At 28.8% G+C, this 17217-nt stretch overlaps 2 protein-coding genes across 3 annotated transcripts; both read left to right on the top strand.

The window, feature by feature from the left end:
* Positions 1-4515: 4515 nt before the first annotated feature.
* Positions 4516-11591, top strand: Bm4289 (sodium-independent organic anion transporter family protein; the record flags this gene model as incomplete). The annotated part of the gene is made up of 18 exons (XM_043075714.1): positions 4516-4666; positions 4817-4928; positions 5109-5273; positions 5688-5853; positions 5993-6206; positions 6665-6765; positions 6848-6983; positions 7337-7442; positions 7517-7660; positions 7812-7933; positions 8436-8609; positions 9644-9733; positions 9843-10041; positions 10202-10394; positions 10586-10758; positions 10948-11095; positions 11187-11258; positions 11436-11591. The coding sequence occupies 18 exons, from the start codon at positions 4516-4518 to the stop codon at positions 11589-11591; spliced, it is 2622 nt and encodes an 873-aa protein (XP_042931648.1).
* A 1930-nt stretch (positions 11592-13521) lies between these two features.
* Bm9309 (Uncharacterized protein) lies at positions 13522-16154 on the top strand (the record flags this gene model as incomplete). Of its 2 annotated transcripts, none has more annotated exons than XM_043075713.1 (8): positions 13522-13662; positions 13938-14088; positions 14466-14566; positions 14827-14951; positions 15043-15127; positions 15294-15376; positions 15644-15725; positions 16005-16154. In XM_043075713.1, 8 exons carry the CDS (start codon positions 13522-13524, stop codon positions 16152-16154), a joined length of 918 nt encoding a protein of 305 aa, XP_042931647.1. The 2 variants fall into 2 exon arrangements, with proteins under 2 accessions (XP_042931647.1, XP_001895331.1); XM_001895296.1 differs by having other exon boundaries at positions 15043-15211.
* Between the last annotated feature and the right edge of the window lie 1063 nt (positions 16155-17217).

Below are 17217 nucleotides of genomic sequence, written 5' to 3'. Positions count from 1 at the left end.
AATTTGATCTATATAAAATACATCGAAAAAAAAATATTAATATAAATTATAGAATTATATAAGATGAAATAATCATTAATTAGAATTAATCGAATTATGAAAAAATTAATTATTAATTAAAAAATAAAAGATAAGTAATTACATTCAGAAAAATTAGTAGATTCATAACTTAATTACTCATTTAATATATTTTTTTATTGTCATTCATTGCTTTTTTTTTCCACTTTACTGTTACAATAAAAATTACTGTTACAATTAGTAGAGATGAGAGAAAGAGAGAGGAAGAGAGAGGGACAAAAATGCAAATTGCTTTCTGTTTATCTGATCAGAAATAAATAAACAGATTTCTCGATAATAAAAAAAAGTGAGCTTTTTTTTTTTACCTATAGCAAATAAATGGAATAGCAAGAATGAGTCTCAATTAAGTAAGTGTTAATTTAAAAAGTCTAAAAAAAACACATTTAGAATTTACTATTTTGATTTTTATTGTTTAAAATTAAAATCTTTTTTCATCATTTTTGTTAGGAATCAAAATGAAAGGTTCTTTTTTTTTTTTTGCATAATTGTTCATAAATAAATATATTTAAATTACGTTCAATATTTTTCATTCAATAAATTCTATAATTAATTGTATTATAACTCATTTGATTAGAATGCGCAAAAGTCACATGAATAAACGTATGACAAAATCGCATGGTATGAGTTAAACAAGATTTATAGAAAAGCAATAATCTATGTGAAATGAATTTCTATTATTTTGCTTCACAAACTTTCACAAATAACATGGAATTAAAACTAGAAAAGTTTATCAATGACAATAGGATTACTCATCATGGTGAATCATTGATTGTCAATCATTGATCATCAGCAATAACAGTTTTGATCATTTTAACTCATTTATGAAAATATCATTGCAACAGATTATTTTATTCTGATAGAACTAATTCAAACATAACTTTTGCATTGTTACTCATTGATAATCTTAATATTATTTTTTGCATTATCTTATCTTATCTTATCATAGGGAAGATATTTCATTGGCAAATTAAATTATTACTTTATACATTTTCACATTAATTTATCAACTCTATTCTCTTTCATTTCATTGTATTATTCTCTTCCTGTTTAAAAAGAGAGATGAAATGGTCAGTGGTCACATAATTCTCATTGTATGATATAAAGCATTTTGAAAGAAAATCATTTATCATATAATTTAAAATGTTTTATCACATTTTAACTTATCAAAAACTTCATTCCAACAAATTTTATAAAGTATAAGTAGTATAAATGTATAAGATAATTAATTGTCGCTAGTGTTTTTCTTATCAATTTCTGGCATTGATAAGTAATTTTCCTAATTTTCATTTCTTTCTATTTAATTATCTTAGTTAAAAAAATTTCCTAACAATGAAATAGGAAGATGTGTTGACATTTTATTCTTATCAAGAGGTTTAACATTTATCATTTCTATGCATGATTTATCATCTCCACTCAACTATTAAATTTCTTATCAAAGTTGTTCTCAACTATACATTTTTGCTATTACTTTAAAATTACTTTATTTCTATGAAAAGTTGAAATTTTAATGACAATCGATTAATTAAATTTGCCAATATCATTTTAAAAATTATAGCAATGGATGTTTTAATGGAAATTTTTGCACTATTTATAGAATTTATTTCATTTTACTTTAGAAATTTACTTTGCACTTTCATTAGATATTTCATTACGTATATTTTTTCATTTGAATTTATGAAGAAAGGTATCAAATGTGTCATTGAAGTTTGATTCATCATAAAATCAAATTTGGATGATAAAGCAATGAGTTAAACATTTGTAGGCGTAGCAGTTACCATTCTATAGGAAAAAATTTTTCAAAATAATATCACATTGAAAGACAATGAGTTATTCGTAAAGATATGTTATTCCCATTTTTTTTTTTTTTTTTTTTTTAAATTTTCCACTTAATTTTAATTTTAGTTTTCCATTTAAATATCACTTAAAGTTATAATTTACTCTTCAGATTAGCAGCGATTTTTTTGAACACTAATTTTACTAATAAGTATTAGTAACATTTTTTTTTTCACAATTATCAAAGTATCATCAAAATAGTTATCATGATGATGATAATAATATTCATATCATTATCATTTAGCAATCTTTTTCGATTGTGATTTCTTTTTTCCATTGTAAACAGAACAAAAGTGCAATCATTTGATAGCATTTTTCTTTCTCACTCAAATAGATTCATTTTCATATTTAAAAATTTTTTGTATCATTTATTTTTGTCGCTTTATTCATACAAAAATGAAATTTGTTAGTATTACTTCAGTTGAATGCACAAATATAAAATAATACTTTTGCGCCATTTGTTAATTTTTCTATTTGTGGAAGTATTTATCATTAGTCATTTTTCGGGGCTTTTCTAGAGAGCTTCAATATCATTTGCATTTTTTATTTGTAAATAAATAAATTCATATTCCCAAAGTTATTATTTCTTTTCAAAAATCTTTGAAAATCTAACAAGAAGCTTGAATGATGCAAAAATTTTTAGTTTAAATATCAATTTGCATAGCAACATGAAATGAAAATGAATGATATTTGAAGAAGATATTTGAATTTATTCAAAAATTTATTTTTGCACTTTTAAAATTTATTTTTTTTTTTCTTTTCAAAATTCACTTTCATTTTTCAACAAATGAACTTTGTAATTATTTTAAGAAGTACACATAAATCATTAAATACAGATGATACAAATGTTGTTTATGCTTCAATTTTCTTCTCTTCATTATAATTCATTTCTTAAGCTAAAACAACTGTCCAAGTAATAAATTATCAGTTAAACTGGTTGAAATGTCATTTTGTCGAGTGATTACAAAGTTGTCAATCAAATAAGTTCATATGTATATGTATTACATAATTCCCATATTTCTCTAAATTTAAAAAAAAAAATAAAATAAAATTGAAAGAAACTTCCGTATATTTGAAACATTTTTGTACTTTTTTAAATTAGATGATCTGATTTTTTTTAATGATATTAATTAATAAAATGATTAAATATATGAAAGATTTTAAGATTTAGCATTCTATGATGACATTACTATAGAGATATAAAATTAATTGATAAATAAAAATGTGTTTAGCATTGCATAAATTTATGAATTGAAATTTCAGTTCTTCTAAAATTTTTTTTAAATGATATTGATTAAAATCAATAAAAAATTAAAGTTAATTAACTAAAATCAATAAAAAAAATTGATCCGTTATAACCGATACTCTCAAACCCATCAAGTATCAATTCACTGAAGTTAAGACGCACAATTTCGGAGAAAACAGGATTATATTCTGAAAGACAAATTGTCGTCAATTTCCGGATCCAATTAAGACATATCTCATAACTCTCGAAAAAACTCTTCTAAAACTTGTCAATTTCAGGATGATAAAACAATGGGGAAGAGAATGGGACAGAAATTTAATTCCGGATACTTCTTTGATTCGATTCTTAATTTATAGTCAGAATATTAGTTTAAATAGTTATAACTTACCGGAAGAATAGAGATTTATTTAGAAGTAACAAGCTTTAGTCCTAAGTAGCAAACCTTTCTTCATGTTTACTTAGTTCCTAGCTTTCCTGCGGGCCTAAAAGTTTTCATAAATTTCATAGAAGAAAATGTTAAACAGAGTTTCACTATTACGCATTATTGTGAGTGAGGAGATTTCCGGGTGGTTAAAGAAGTGATAGTTCCGGATGAGTGGAGAAGTGACAGTTCCGGATGAATGGAGAGGTGATAGTTCCGGATGAGTGGAGAAGTGATGGTTCCGGATGGGTGGAGAAGTGATAGTTCCGGATGAGTGGAGAAGTGATAGTTCCGGATGAGTGGAGAAGTGATAGTTCCGGATGAGTGGAGAAGTGATAGTTCCGGATGAGTGGAGAAGTGATAGTTCCGGATGAGTGCAGAAGTGATAGTTCCGGATGAGTGAAGAAGTGATAGTTCGGAGTGAAGATAACAGTTCTGACTGATGGAGAGGTGTTTGCCTAAATACACTCACCTGTATGATTCTTTCCTATCCCAGCGTCTAGCATGCATGCTCACATATCCGGTTCCTGCTTCAGCAATCCGGAAAAATTGTCCATCCGTCCGTCTCGACCAACCTTTCTCACTCCTTCATCTGTCTCTCTCCCTCTCTTCTCTTCCCTCAATCATTATATCAGTGGCGAGTGGTGCACCACATATGACACTCACACAGACACTTAGCTAATCTTTATACAATTGATTTGTCTGTATGTGTGTGTGTGTGTGTGTGTGTGTGTATATGTATGTGTGTGTGCTGATGAAATGTAGCTTTGCTTTTATTGATAGTATTTTTTCATTTGACATATGAATATAATAATGTACGTCTGCATGCAATGAATGGACTTTTTTGTACGCCTTCTCTGTATTCCCACTCTATTAGGTCATTTGCGCCGGAGGCAACGTGTGAATTGACTTCGGTGACATTTGGCTAACATATTAGATGCAAGCAGTAAATGATGGTACAGTTAACAATATGCTGCACATTGAGTGCAAACATGTAGACGATAATGTAAGGAATGCTGAAACCCGCTCGGCTCCAGGGGATCTCGAGAAGCCATCATCTTCTCGAGAGTATCACTTCTCCCGTAATGGTATTTCTTTTTTATTAACTTCGTCTGTTGCATCAGCTATGGTTATTGATTGCATGATTCATCTTCCCTTCAATAATTATTCATCACAAAAAAATTGCACATTATTTTATTTTGAATGATTTTTAATACAAAATCAATTCTTTATTACAGCTATTGGCAATAATTCCGAAAGATCAGAATCACCAGGATCTGGTGGTTTTAATGACAAATCTCAATTATCTAAGTCAGAAGAGTCCAAAAAAAGACCCGCTGGACATTATAGGTCAGCTTTGGCCAAATAATTCCATAGTTTTTATTTATTCCAAATAGTTTTTCAAATAAATGTTTTACTTTTCTAGCAATCATTTCTTGCATATTATCACCAGCTTTGAACGAAATACCCTGAAATTCTGTATAAAATTATGTGCTTTAGTCATAGAAATTATTCGACTTTCTACTTTAGAAATTATAATAATGGTTTTGCGTCGGGTCCACCATGGCCAATGCAAAAACGAGAAAAGCCTTGGTCAACAGTATGTGTGTGGCAAAAGCAACAACAAATTCAGGCTATCGAAAAAGAGATCAATGTTATGGCAACAGAATCCTTGGTTGGGATACGGAATTGGAGGTTAAAATTTTTGTTTCTCCCTTCTATTATATATTTTTAAGTTTTATATTATAATAATTAAATAATGTCGTAATTTTTTCTCTGCTTTGATTCAAAAAATAAATTTGATATCATTTATGGATTTGTTCTTTACTTAATGTAGTAATCTGTAGATATTTTAATCTGTTTTTTCATCTAGTTTCTTGGATTCAGTAAACTGGATTGTCCTTTATCTTTGATGTTGTTAGAACTCCTGCGGTTGTAACATTTGTTAGTAACAAAGCTCTATTTGTCGTATATATATATATATATATATATATATATATATATCTTTCGATTCCACTGCTTGATTCAATTAATTGTGGTAGGATAACACAGTGGCTAATAAACTGCTTGAAATTTTGTCAATTTCATCACTAAAATCAAGTATTTTAGGCCTAAATGGTTGCAGCGGTTTGGTAAAAGAAATTGGATGTTGTTGTGGTTATGTTGGTTTTGTACAGTACAGGGATTGCTTGTAAATGGTTTGGTCCCTTCGGCAATAACTTCTATAGAACGAAGATTTCAGTTCAACTCATCAACTATAGGTCGTATCATGCAGGTAGAAATTTGTCAGCAAGTTGTTCTTAATGTCTCTCTTTTCCTTTCATTAAAATTGTAAAACTTCAATGAAAATAATGTGCTAATAAATTTTATAAATTTGATGCAATTTAATGCATTAAAAAACTTCTTCTTTATAGTTCTACGATTTTGGCTATGTACTTTTGTGTATACCTGTTTCTTACTTTGGTGGACGTCATTCAAAACCAATGGTGCTTGCAGCGGGATTATTACTGATGGCATTAGGCAGCTTTATTTTTACAATGCCACACAATTTCTCTGATTCATATACTTCTACCCATAATGCTCATGAACCTACATTTAGTAAATGCCATCCTTCACATACATCTTCCGGTTAGCATCGCTTTATTTTATTATTACTGTTATTATTATTATTATTTTATTTTTTATTTTTTTTTTGAAAAGACTGAATTGTTCATTTTACATAAAATTTTATGTTGGACCATTTCCTGTTGAATGTCTCCTATACTGAATGAATAGGTAAATAGTAAAAGCTATTAGCAGCTGTAACTATCGAAATATTTCTGATGCTTTTAAGCACTGAAACAGTTGAGATTTGTAAATATTTTCATTTTTATATAACGATTTCTGATTAACTCGCACTTTTGCTCATAAATGTGAATTACTGCGTATATTCATAACTCACTAGTTAGTCATTTACCTCCTTAAATGTGATTGAAATTTTCGTTGAAAATACAATTTAGATGGAACTAATAAAGTTTATGCCCTGCTTATTATTATTATTAATAAAGTTAACACTATGTACTTTAGGAAACTATTTTTTTTTTCAGGACTCAGAAAAAATTATGCTCTACTAAATAATTCACTTTATGCACTAATGTCAGCGGCTAGTGCTGAAGCTTTACGAAGCTGTCCATCTCCCGAAAATCAGGTATTCCACTTTAGATTGGTAGCATTTCATTTTAGGCTTAAATTACTCAAAAAATAGTTTATATACAGTTTCAGTTTTTTAGCCCGGTACGTTCCGATACGTGTTTCTATTTTGTCTTGGTCACTTTCTTCATGGTATTGGTGCAACACCACTGTTCACTCTTGGTGTTAGTTATATCGATGAAAATGTTGGCCCAACTCTTTCTTCGCTTTATCTTGGTAGTTATGCATTTTAGTTTTTTTTTTTTTTTTTTATTTTTGATATTTAAGAATATTTCAAAACATCCATAAACTAAAAGTTCTAAATTCATAAATGCACAAGAAGCTTCAAAGATGTCGTCGACTATCAATTCATCGGAAGATAATAGATTTTATTGCACCATACTATACATCACGAAATAAAAATTTTTTTAGCAGTGATTTATAAAGTCATTAACCAAATATCATTTAAAAAAAAATTCAATCAAAATCATAACATATTTTATGAATAGGTATACTGTGTGTTTGCTAGCTGAGTGCGTGAATTTATACTTTATTTTTAAAATATATTAGTAAGTATCATGCTACTTCAGGTATTTTCTATGCCTTTGCAATATTTGGTCCGGCTTTTGGCTTCCTAATGTCTAGTTCATTTTTGCGCTATCACACAGATTTCTTGCAATCAGAGCTTCATATCAAGTTAGTCTCCTAATGCTTAATGTGCTTTTATTCGACACTTTTCTGTATTTTTATCTGTAAAATATTTTTTTAAGGATTTTAAATATCGATGAAACGGATCCAAAATGGGTAGGTGCTTGGTGGATTGGCTTTCAGATAGCTAGTATTTTAGCTTTAATTGCCGTTTTTCCCATATTGGTCTTGCCGAAAGTCCTTCCGGAATCACTTAAATGGCATCGGTTGGTTCAAGTTTGTTTGCTTTTGTTTTTCTGCATTTAATTTCGATAAAAAATTTGATTGAAAATCAGAAATCAACGGTAGTAAAAAAAAAAAAAAAAAAAACATTTGATATACAGTATAAAATTATTAACACTTAGATTTTATTTGTAGAACACGTTTACATGAAGAAACGATAGGCAGTACAAAAAAACGTAGTGCAGAATGTTGCGGTATTCCATCTACCAGCAAAACAGCTGCAATTTGTGGACCTCTTTTGCCAGCGGAAAGTGAAGGTGAAGCAGTTTTTTGTGTGTACACTAGTCGTATAGTGTACTTGCAGTCAACTAAATGACACTGAAAATCTGTGTTTTCGGATTTTGTGGAGAGTTATTTCAGATTGATGAACTAATCATTACTTCACTATCATTAGGCAGCGCTGATTGCTGGATTTTTTCGAGTTTTTTTTTTTTAAGTTCTACTGCATTTTTTAAATCGATTTTTTTTTAAGTTTTACTACATTGAGAAATAACCTTTTCATCTTCATAATGAATAGACCTCATAGAAAAAAGCTGTGATGTTAAACTGAAGTTAATCTGAGTTAGTTAGTTATAAAAAATTTCTTGTCTTCTTTAAATTTCATAATCTTCAAAATGTGTGGGAATCCTCACTAATTCATTGTTTATCAATTTTGATTCATTATTTATCAGTTTTGATAATGTTGCGGAATTTCTGGATTCCAGCTAAATTTTTTGATTTTAATTAAAAATTTTGATATAAAAAATTAATCTTTAAAAGGTGCAACAACTGTTCAAACTATAACAATTGGAGAATCAATGCCAGCACTACAGAATAATCGTGGTCCATTCTGGTACCACATATGGCTTGACGTACGACATATACCAATAGCTATCTATAGAATAATATCTAATGGTAGTTATATGCTTATAACTTTTGCCATGGCTGTTGATGGTATGTTTTAAAGAAATTTTTTGATATTTTTTTTTTTGATGATTGTTAAATTTCGATAATTTTCTAAGTCATTATGAAATAAAAAATTACTTGACTATTCAATTATCGTAATCTGTCCAAATATTCCTTGACCTCCGTACTTGTACATACTGCGTAATCCATATTGCGTGTTATTTTGATCATCATGTTCAAATTTGATTTTCTGCTTCTTATTTCGTATTCCATTCTTTTGGATAAGAGGATAGGTGCTCCATTGAAAACGGCGCATTTTGTTTATTGATTTCAGCCTATCATCTTTATAAATTGATTCTTCTGTTTTGTTGCCCATTATTCTTTGCCATTCTGTTTTTTCAGTGCCAGAATTTTTTTCTGAAATATGAAGATTTGAAATTTTTAAAGAAATACTTTTTTTTTTGTGCAGTAAAACCTAACAGCTATCAGAAACATGTGCACTAAGTTATCTTTCCCCAATAAAAAAAAGAAAAATTTTTTTTAAACATGTAAAACTCAATGATTCAAATGCACTTATCTGTTCGGGTAAATCCTGTCAACCAAATTAGAGTTATGACAAATAACAACATTATGCGATCCATGATTTCACATGTAATGCATATTTTCATCCTTATTTATAAATGCAAATCAGGCGTGGCATAAGGTTTTTATTTTAGTTTTTTTTTATTTTATTTTTTGTTTTTTGCTCTTAATATCTTTTCATTCCTTCACAATTTTGAAAATTTTCAAATGTTTTGTATTGGATGTCTTGATATTGTTGGAGTTGTTTCATCAAAGGTATTTATTCCTTTAGGGTTTATTAGTAGTATGAAATTTTCGGATTCTTTCAGAGTATTGTAAAAAAATTAAAATGTCTTACGAAAAAGGGAATAATTTTTAAAAATTGAATGCCTAATTCTGCTATAGGATATAAGATATCTGAATTGCCTAATGTAAGGAACAGGTTAAACGTCAAAAAATATGACCTAGATTTTATGTAATGCATCAATGATTTTTCAAATATATCTATCCAAAATTTTCAGGATTTATTATAACGGGTGCATCGACATTCATGTCAAAGTATCTTGAACGACAGTTCAGCGTTGCACCAAGCAAAGCAAATATGTTGATTGGTTCAGTTCTAATTTATAAATATTTGAAATTTCAACTTATTCTTCTAGTTCAAATCTTAAAGTTTCAAAAAAAAAAAAAAAAAAAAAAGAAAAAAAGAATTGCTTTCAGGTTGTATAATGGTTCCAATGGCTGGAATAGGTACAATGTTCAGTGGTTTCATCGTTCAACGATTTCGTTTAAGCTGTGTTAAAACTTTGAAATTTTGCATAGCATTACTAATGTGTACGCTTATCTTATCACCAATGTATCTTGTTTATTGTGATCACGATCCACTTGCTGGAATTGAAGAGCATTATGAAATGGACGTGTAAGTTTCTGTTTCTTATTTTGTGTTTAGATTTTAAGAATGAGAAATTGTATTGTATCTAAAATTTCATAGTTTGAAATTTTAATTTAAATTTCTTTTCACCATAAATTTTCAGCATTATTCTGCAGCTTTTTCATCTTTTATTTAATCTATTTTGCAGCGCTTCAAATTCAGATCAGAATAATAATGCTACAGAAATGCTACCATCTCTAAAATCCACCTGTAACCGTCATTGTGACTGTGTTCCAAGTGAATATCATCCAGTATGTGCTGAGTTTTATAATGAAAAGCAAATCTCTTTCTATTCGCCATGTTTCGCCGGTTGTCAGCAAAATTATGAACCGCTCAGAAAGGTTGTTCATAAAATTTTGTTTGTTTTCTAACTGAAAATATACTAGGATTGTATGACAAAGATTTTCAGTCTTCTTTATTATGAAAACCAAGGACTAAATCACTGTTGTAAAATAGGATAACAGTGATTGCTTCAAACAAACAAAATTCTAATGCAATTTCTTCCAAGATTTAATTTCGATATTGATTTTAGATGTATTACAACTGTTCATGTGTGCCTGAAAATACTAGATTTGGATATCGGACTGTTAAGAATGGATTGTGTGAATCAAAGTGTAGAGGACTTTTTGCATTTCTTGCTCTATTTGCTCCGTTCTGTTTTTTTGCATTTGCTGTTGGAGTTCCATTAATTTCAGTAGTGTTAAGGTATTGTTAGTTTAAAACTAAATTAGAAATTTTGAAAGATATTCCGAAACTTATTTCAGTTTTCTTAATTCATTAGAAATTAATAGTTAGTTTAAAAATTGGCAAGCAGTTTAAATAACTTTTTTCACCAACTGTATATTATGTACATTACAATGTATAAAAATTCCAGAATAAACTAATTCTTTTTAGAACAGTTGATTATGCTGAGCGTTCATTTGCGCTTGGAATTCAGTGGATTTTGGTGAGAGTTATTGGCACTATTCCTGCACCAGTTCTTTTTGGATGGATGTTTGATGTGTCGTGCATTCGTTACAATTTAGATGTTTGCTCCGGAAAAGTACGCTACTCATATTCCTGTGTTATGTATGTGTGTTTTTTTTTTCTTTAATTTTGCATAGATTTGGTTTTTTTACTTGCACAATTTTCAGCAAGGAAGCTGCATGCTATATCAGAATAAACTTTTGGCCGATCTTTTTCTTGCTTTCAGTGTGATTGGTCAGGCAAGTTTTCTTTATGGAATAATTTTGCTTTGAACTTGAACAGCGTTACAGTAACACAATTAATGGACTATATATTTCAAATTTATAGCGGATTTTGTTTTCCGATATGTATTTTAATGTAATAAAAGCATTTTTAAAATTGAAATTTACAGAAAGATATATATATATATATTTCAGACAATTGCCATGGTGTTCCTAATTTGCACATTATTATTTTTCTCATCCCAAATGCGTGACGATCCATTGCCAACAGAAGCGGTCATTGAGAATTCAGAATTGAATCAAGTTAATGAAGAAGCAGAAGTGAATGTGCTGAAACAGCACCAGAAATAGTTAATGATGAAGTGAAATAAAGATTCATCATGTATCTTAAAGCAAATTTATATTTGTAAATTTCAGTAATGCATCTATTTTAAGCCGAGGATGGAGTAATAATTTTAATAATTTAGAATGGTCACTGGTTATAACTTTATAAAATTGCAGAGAAGGGGATGTAATTTTTTTTTTTTTTTTTTTATAACTTAAGAAGGTGGTTATTTGAATATACTTTTAAATAGGGTGATATTCTTAATGCTAACAATTTCTTTTAAAATTAAATGATTTTTGAAAGGAATTAATATATATATATATATATACGACTTATTAAAAAAGATTCATAAGATGATCTTGATACAGTACTGGTTCACTTGGTTAGACTTTTAATTTAGTTATTATGGCATTAGTAACTTTCTATGCCTTTTCTTTCATCATCTGTATCTCCCTTAGAGAATCTCACTGTGATTTTGTATCTTCGTTTTTCATCAATTTAATTTATTGCATGTATATTTTGCTGCTGCTTGTATATTCTCCTTATATATTTTAGTGTATAAATCATCATCTTTCCTTCCATTTCTTTCTTAGTTTATTATTCATTCGTAGTGGGTATATTATTAAATCTCTGGATTGCAAATGAATACGAGATCTTTTTCATTTTTTTGTCTTTCTATTCAAAATGTAATTTTCTCTTTGCACAAATTAGCTGTTGGCAGTTTCTTTTTTTTTTTTTTTTTTTTTTTTTTTACGGAAAATTTTATATGCTCGAACAAATTTTTTTTTTTTGCTTACGGTTTTATACTACATATGATTATTGTTAGCTCAATATTCAAAACTTTTCTTAAATCTAAAAATCGGGAGAACATATATAAGTGATTTGTTGGCTATTCATTGTTAACTTCTCGGTGTTTCAAAATGCTTATGCTACTTGTCCATTGTGTATGTTATTTTTAATTAGGAACGATGAAGTTCTAAGATTGTTTCTTAAAATAAGTTTTTGTAAGTTTTGTTTTCTTTAATTAATTATTTTTTCTTAAAAAGCTTTAAAAAAAATTTTTTTTTTCGAAAATTCATGGTACATTATTTGCAGTTTATTTATTTATTCATTTTTCTATCTCTCTCAATGTATGTGTGTGTGTGCGTATGTATATGTATGTGTATGGTATGGAGATCATAACTAAATTTAAATGCCTTCACAAATACGAACTATTCGATTTGGAAATTATTAGGGCTTCTTTTTTTTTTTTTTTGCATTGCATTGAAGTGTTGCATATCAATAAATCGATTTCGAAATAATATTTTAGTTTCAACATTTTAAAGTGATTTTTTTGTTAGATTTAAAGTTTCTACAAAGTGTCATTTTAATATCTTCAATAGTATACATCTGCCCGCAAAACCACGAAGTAAAATCAATGAAGAGAAATTCTAATGATTGTTCCAATTAAATTAACCACTAGCGGTTTATATTACTACTTACTCTCGATCAATGTTGTATATTATTAGCATTATAACACATCGTTTTGATTTGATTACATTACAGTAGTGTAAAGTATGTAAATTGCCTATATTTTTGAAAATTTTAGTTCTAGATGAAGTGAAACGATGCATTTATAAAGTGTAGCAAGGTTAGCTATGACTTCATTGTTTTCTTTAGTCAAAGCTTTACGGTTATATTTAATTGTTACTTAGTGTTATTTACTTAAAGACCTTTCTTAACAGCTACATATCAGAAGAAGCATTATAAGTAACTATCTCTATTAATCTCGCTTCACATTATTCAATATTAACCTGAATTTGCTAGTGTTACTTCCTAAGGATTACTTAACATTTACTTATTTGAATTTTACTTGACTTAATATCATTTATTCTTATCAATTTTTTGCACGAATATACCAATCTGAAATTGTTCATTTATTTTTGCTAATTATGCAAATTTGCTTCACTTGCAGTAATGAGTAGTTCCATGGATGATCAGCAGCTCTCACCGATGCAATCAACATCAGAATTTGGTGATTCAAAGAAAGAATTAAGACAAGAATTGGAATGTTGTGTACATGGTCGACCATGCATTATTGCATCTAAGCTATCACGGGTATTATACTTTGTTGAAATGTTATCAATTTAAAAAAAAAAAAAGACTTAAACGTTATCAATGTTCGTTGCTTGTATTATGGTTACATAGACAACATTTTTAGACATAACATCTATACTCTTTCATTTGAAATTATGAATTTGACACTCCGAAACAGCTATTATCAAACTGCTGTAAAGTTTTATTCACATTTATAGTAATTTTTCTCAAGTGATTACTTTCTTGTTTTTTTTTTAAGTTCAGTTAAAATAGTTAATATAAAAGAAAGAGTTTAGGAAAAAGGAGAAGAAACGAATCGTAACCTTTCATCAGGTTCTTACAATTTGACAGGATCTAATTACAAAAGTGTTTTTGAGAAATCGGAGCCACATGTAAGCCAATATGATGATATCTCATACAATCTAAACAAAAAGGTTGAACGTGAAGGTATTTGCCGTTTATCAGAAATTGATTTTTTATCAGCAAGAAGTTAATACTCGTGATAATCTTGAATGCATTGCTAATATCATCAAAATTGAAAGTGCTAAAATTTTTTTTACGTATTCATAAGGTAGAATAAATTTCTGATGATACATAAAAGTGGAGAAATTAAATTTTCACTAAAACATGTAGTTAATGAGTTAGTCTTTTTTTTTTTTTTTGGTTTTAGCTTCTCAAACATTTTCAAAAAAAAAAAAGAAAAACAAAACAAAAAAAGAGACTCATGAAGTTATTCAGAAAAGATTTGAAAAGATATATAAAAATCTGAAATTTATATACATTTATCATTTATGTCATATTTTCCAAAAAATATCGTTTTGTAGCATTGGATGTTCCAGTACGTACATGGAATTTTCGTGCACCACATTTATCATCCTCTACGCTTAGTTCTAAATCCAATACACGTATTTCTGAAATTGAAGACGTGAGACTACCGTATATTCTCGCTAAAGAAGGATTTTATCACTCTTTTTGTCTTTTTAAATTATGCGAGAATTTTTCAAAATTTCCAATTTTAAAACTTTTTTTAAATTTTCACATTCTTAACGTAATATTAGTCTTTGAATTTTAATTAAAGAAATTTTACATTTTGAAAAAAGATCATAGTACAGTCTATCAATGAATGACATCTCTTCTAGACAACAAACTTTTTTATATAATTTTATTTATAAATTATTATTGCAGCATACTGGACGAAGGGTAGAACGTTTATGTTTGTCGAAGACCTTAGATGTACCATCATCCATTGGTCAAGTGGACAAGTTGACCACTTCAAAGAAAAGCTGTGATGAATATGAAATGATGCTACCGTAAACTTTTCATGAATCATTCCAGCATCCATAACTGTCCTTGTCAATTCTATTCTCACTCATATGTCTGTCATCTCAATTCATATTGCAGAACCACTGTCACACCTCGACTATTGTCCAAAGAACAAGCTGTGTGGACAGCACGAACACCTGGTTCCATGGAATTACCACCATCGGTAGAAGCTTACATTGGAGTATTAACTGCAAAGCAAGCAGAGGAATATGTTATGAAGCCTGCTTCATTCAAACTATACCATATGGTCATTCTCTAATAATTAGGTTGTGAGTAATTAAGCTAATCTCACTAATTAGATTAATTTATTTATGTATAATTTCTTTCAGATGCCAAAAGTGAAATCATTAAACAATGTATTGCCATCACTTAGTCTTTATATTATTTATCGCAGTGGTTCTGGCATCGTATAGTTCGCTTTATATTACTTTCATATATAAGTAAATTATGTTGCTTTTGAAAGATTTCAGAATTAAAAAAAAAGAACTCTGAACAGCAATAGATATAAGAATAATGCAACCAGAAACACCATATCTAGGAGAATAATGCAACCAGAAACACCATATCTAGGAGATTCGTCCTAAACTTATTTATACATAGAGAACAGTATTTATTTATCTAAAGATTCCTTACAAAGTTTTACATAATGCTTAGTTCGAGTTACTAAAAGTTCTTCTAGTCATTATCCAATCAAACAACGAAAGCAACATGCGGATTACTCAAAGACAAGATCAAAACCTGAAATGCTAAATAATCTTCGAGTTAGTTGTTTCCAGTGAAAAATCTTGAAATCATAAATTCTTTATCAACTTTGTAAAATTAAAAAAAATTATATTAGTTTAGGTGATAGTTTTGAAAGAAGTTTAAAACGATAAAAAAAAACAAAGGTTTTAAGGAACTAAAATTTTCATCTATTTAATATAATTATCACTTGAAGTTCTCCATCTTTTTCATTCTTTTGAAAAAGTCATTAATTCATTTATTGATCAGTGCTACATCGAATTTATTTCTCTAATTATAAAATTTCAAAGTTACTTAAGGTAGAATACGGTGATCCAATGGCACCATGGTTTTTCACACTGGATGCATTAGTCAACTATTACAATGTTTATGTCCACTTGCATGAAGTGAATGGCGAATGTGTCGCAGATATATTTCCAGTTAATGGAATGCAGAATAAGTCATATTAATACATATCATCAATGTCACGCTGATAATACTCGAAAAGCTTTGATATACATTCTGTAAATCACTGCTTCAAGTTTATTAGCAAAATTGCAGATCAAAATTTACATAACAATGATTGAAATAAATCTTTTGCAAGCTTTGATTAGAATTATATTTATCCAGTTAATAATAATCTTGTTGATATCATTAAATTCACGAACAGCAATAACTTTACATGCTTCAACAAACCATCAAGGACCGTTTTCGAAATTTCGCTATTAAAACTTCCGTAACATTAACCTACGTTTTTGCTATGTCGCCACCATTATTTGAAAACCATTATTGATTAGGCTAAATGGAATTTCATACTTCTAACCAGTTTTCCTCTACTGTTTATAAATGTTAAATTTACACCCTATTTCAAAATGAATCCCGACAAGAACTATTTAAATCAGGAAACACCTTCGATCCTTGCTTCAACTTTCGGGAATTACGATATCTCTACCCTCATTTTCTTGAACTGTTTCAATTAATATACTGAAAGCCATAGTGCATGGATAGAAAATAAATGAAGCGTAAAACCTTTCACCTGAAAGACGCAGACCTGGGTGAAAAGCTTGATCTTTACTTCTACTAAGACTGAACTAGAATGCACTTTAAAGTGACTCCTACCACTAATACTAGTTCTCTCTTCCTGACCGGTTTTTAAACCAAGAACTCATATTTCAGCAGATCAAGTGTCACCAATAAACAGTGAAATGCCTGCAGTTAGCATTGAAATTTATGCTCTCAACCCTCATGCATAACTAGCTCGAAAGAAGTTGGTCAGAGAACTAATAAAAGTTGCACTTCTGAGGATGAAAATTAGAAAAATCGAAAGAAATTTTCTCTGCCATCAGACAATTAGACACAATGTCCTTTATTCAATGACCAATATGTATGAAATGCGTAACGGCTACTGTTATTTTAATAAAAATGATGAAAGAAGTTATAAAAAACATAGAAACAATAATCCACAAAGCATAAACATAAAACACAAATAAGAACGTTTGGCACTGTACAATTAGCTAAAGTAAGAATCAGTCA

The sequence above is a fragment of the Brugia malayi genome, assembly GCF_000002995.4.
Source record: "Brugia malayi strain FR3 genome assembly, contig: Bm_v4_ChrX_scaffold_001, whole genome shotgun sequence".
NCBI classification, from domain to species: domain Eukaryota; kingdom Metazoa; phylum Nematoda; class Chromadorea; order Rhabditida; family Onchocercidae; genus Brugia; species Brugia malayi.
This window is presented reverse-complemented; position numbering and strand designations above follow the sequence as displayed.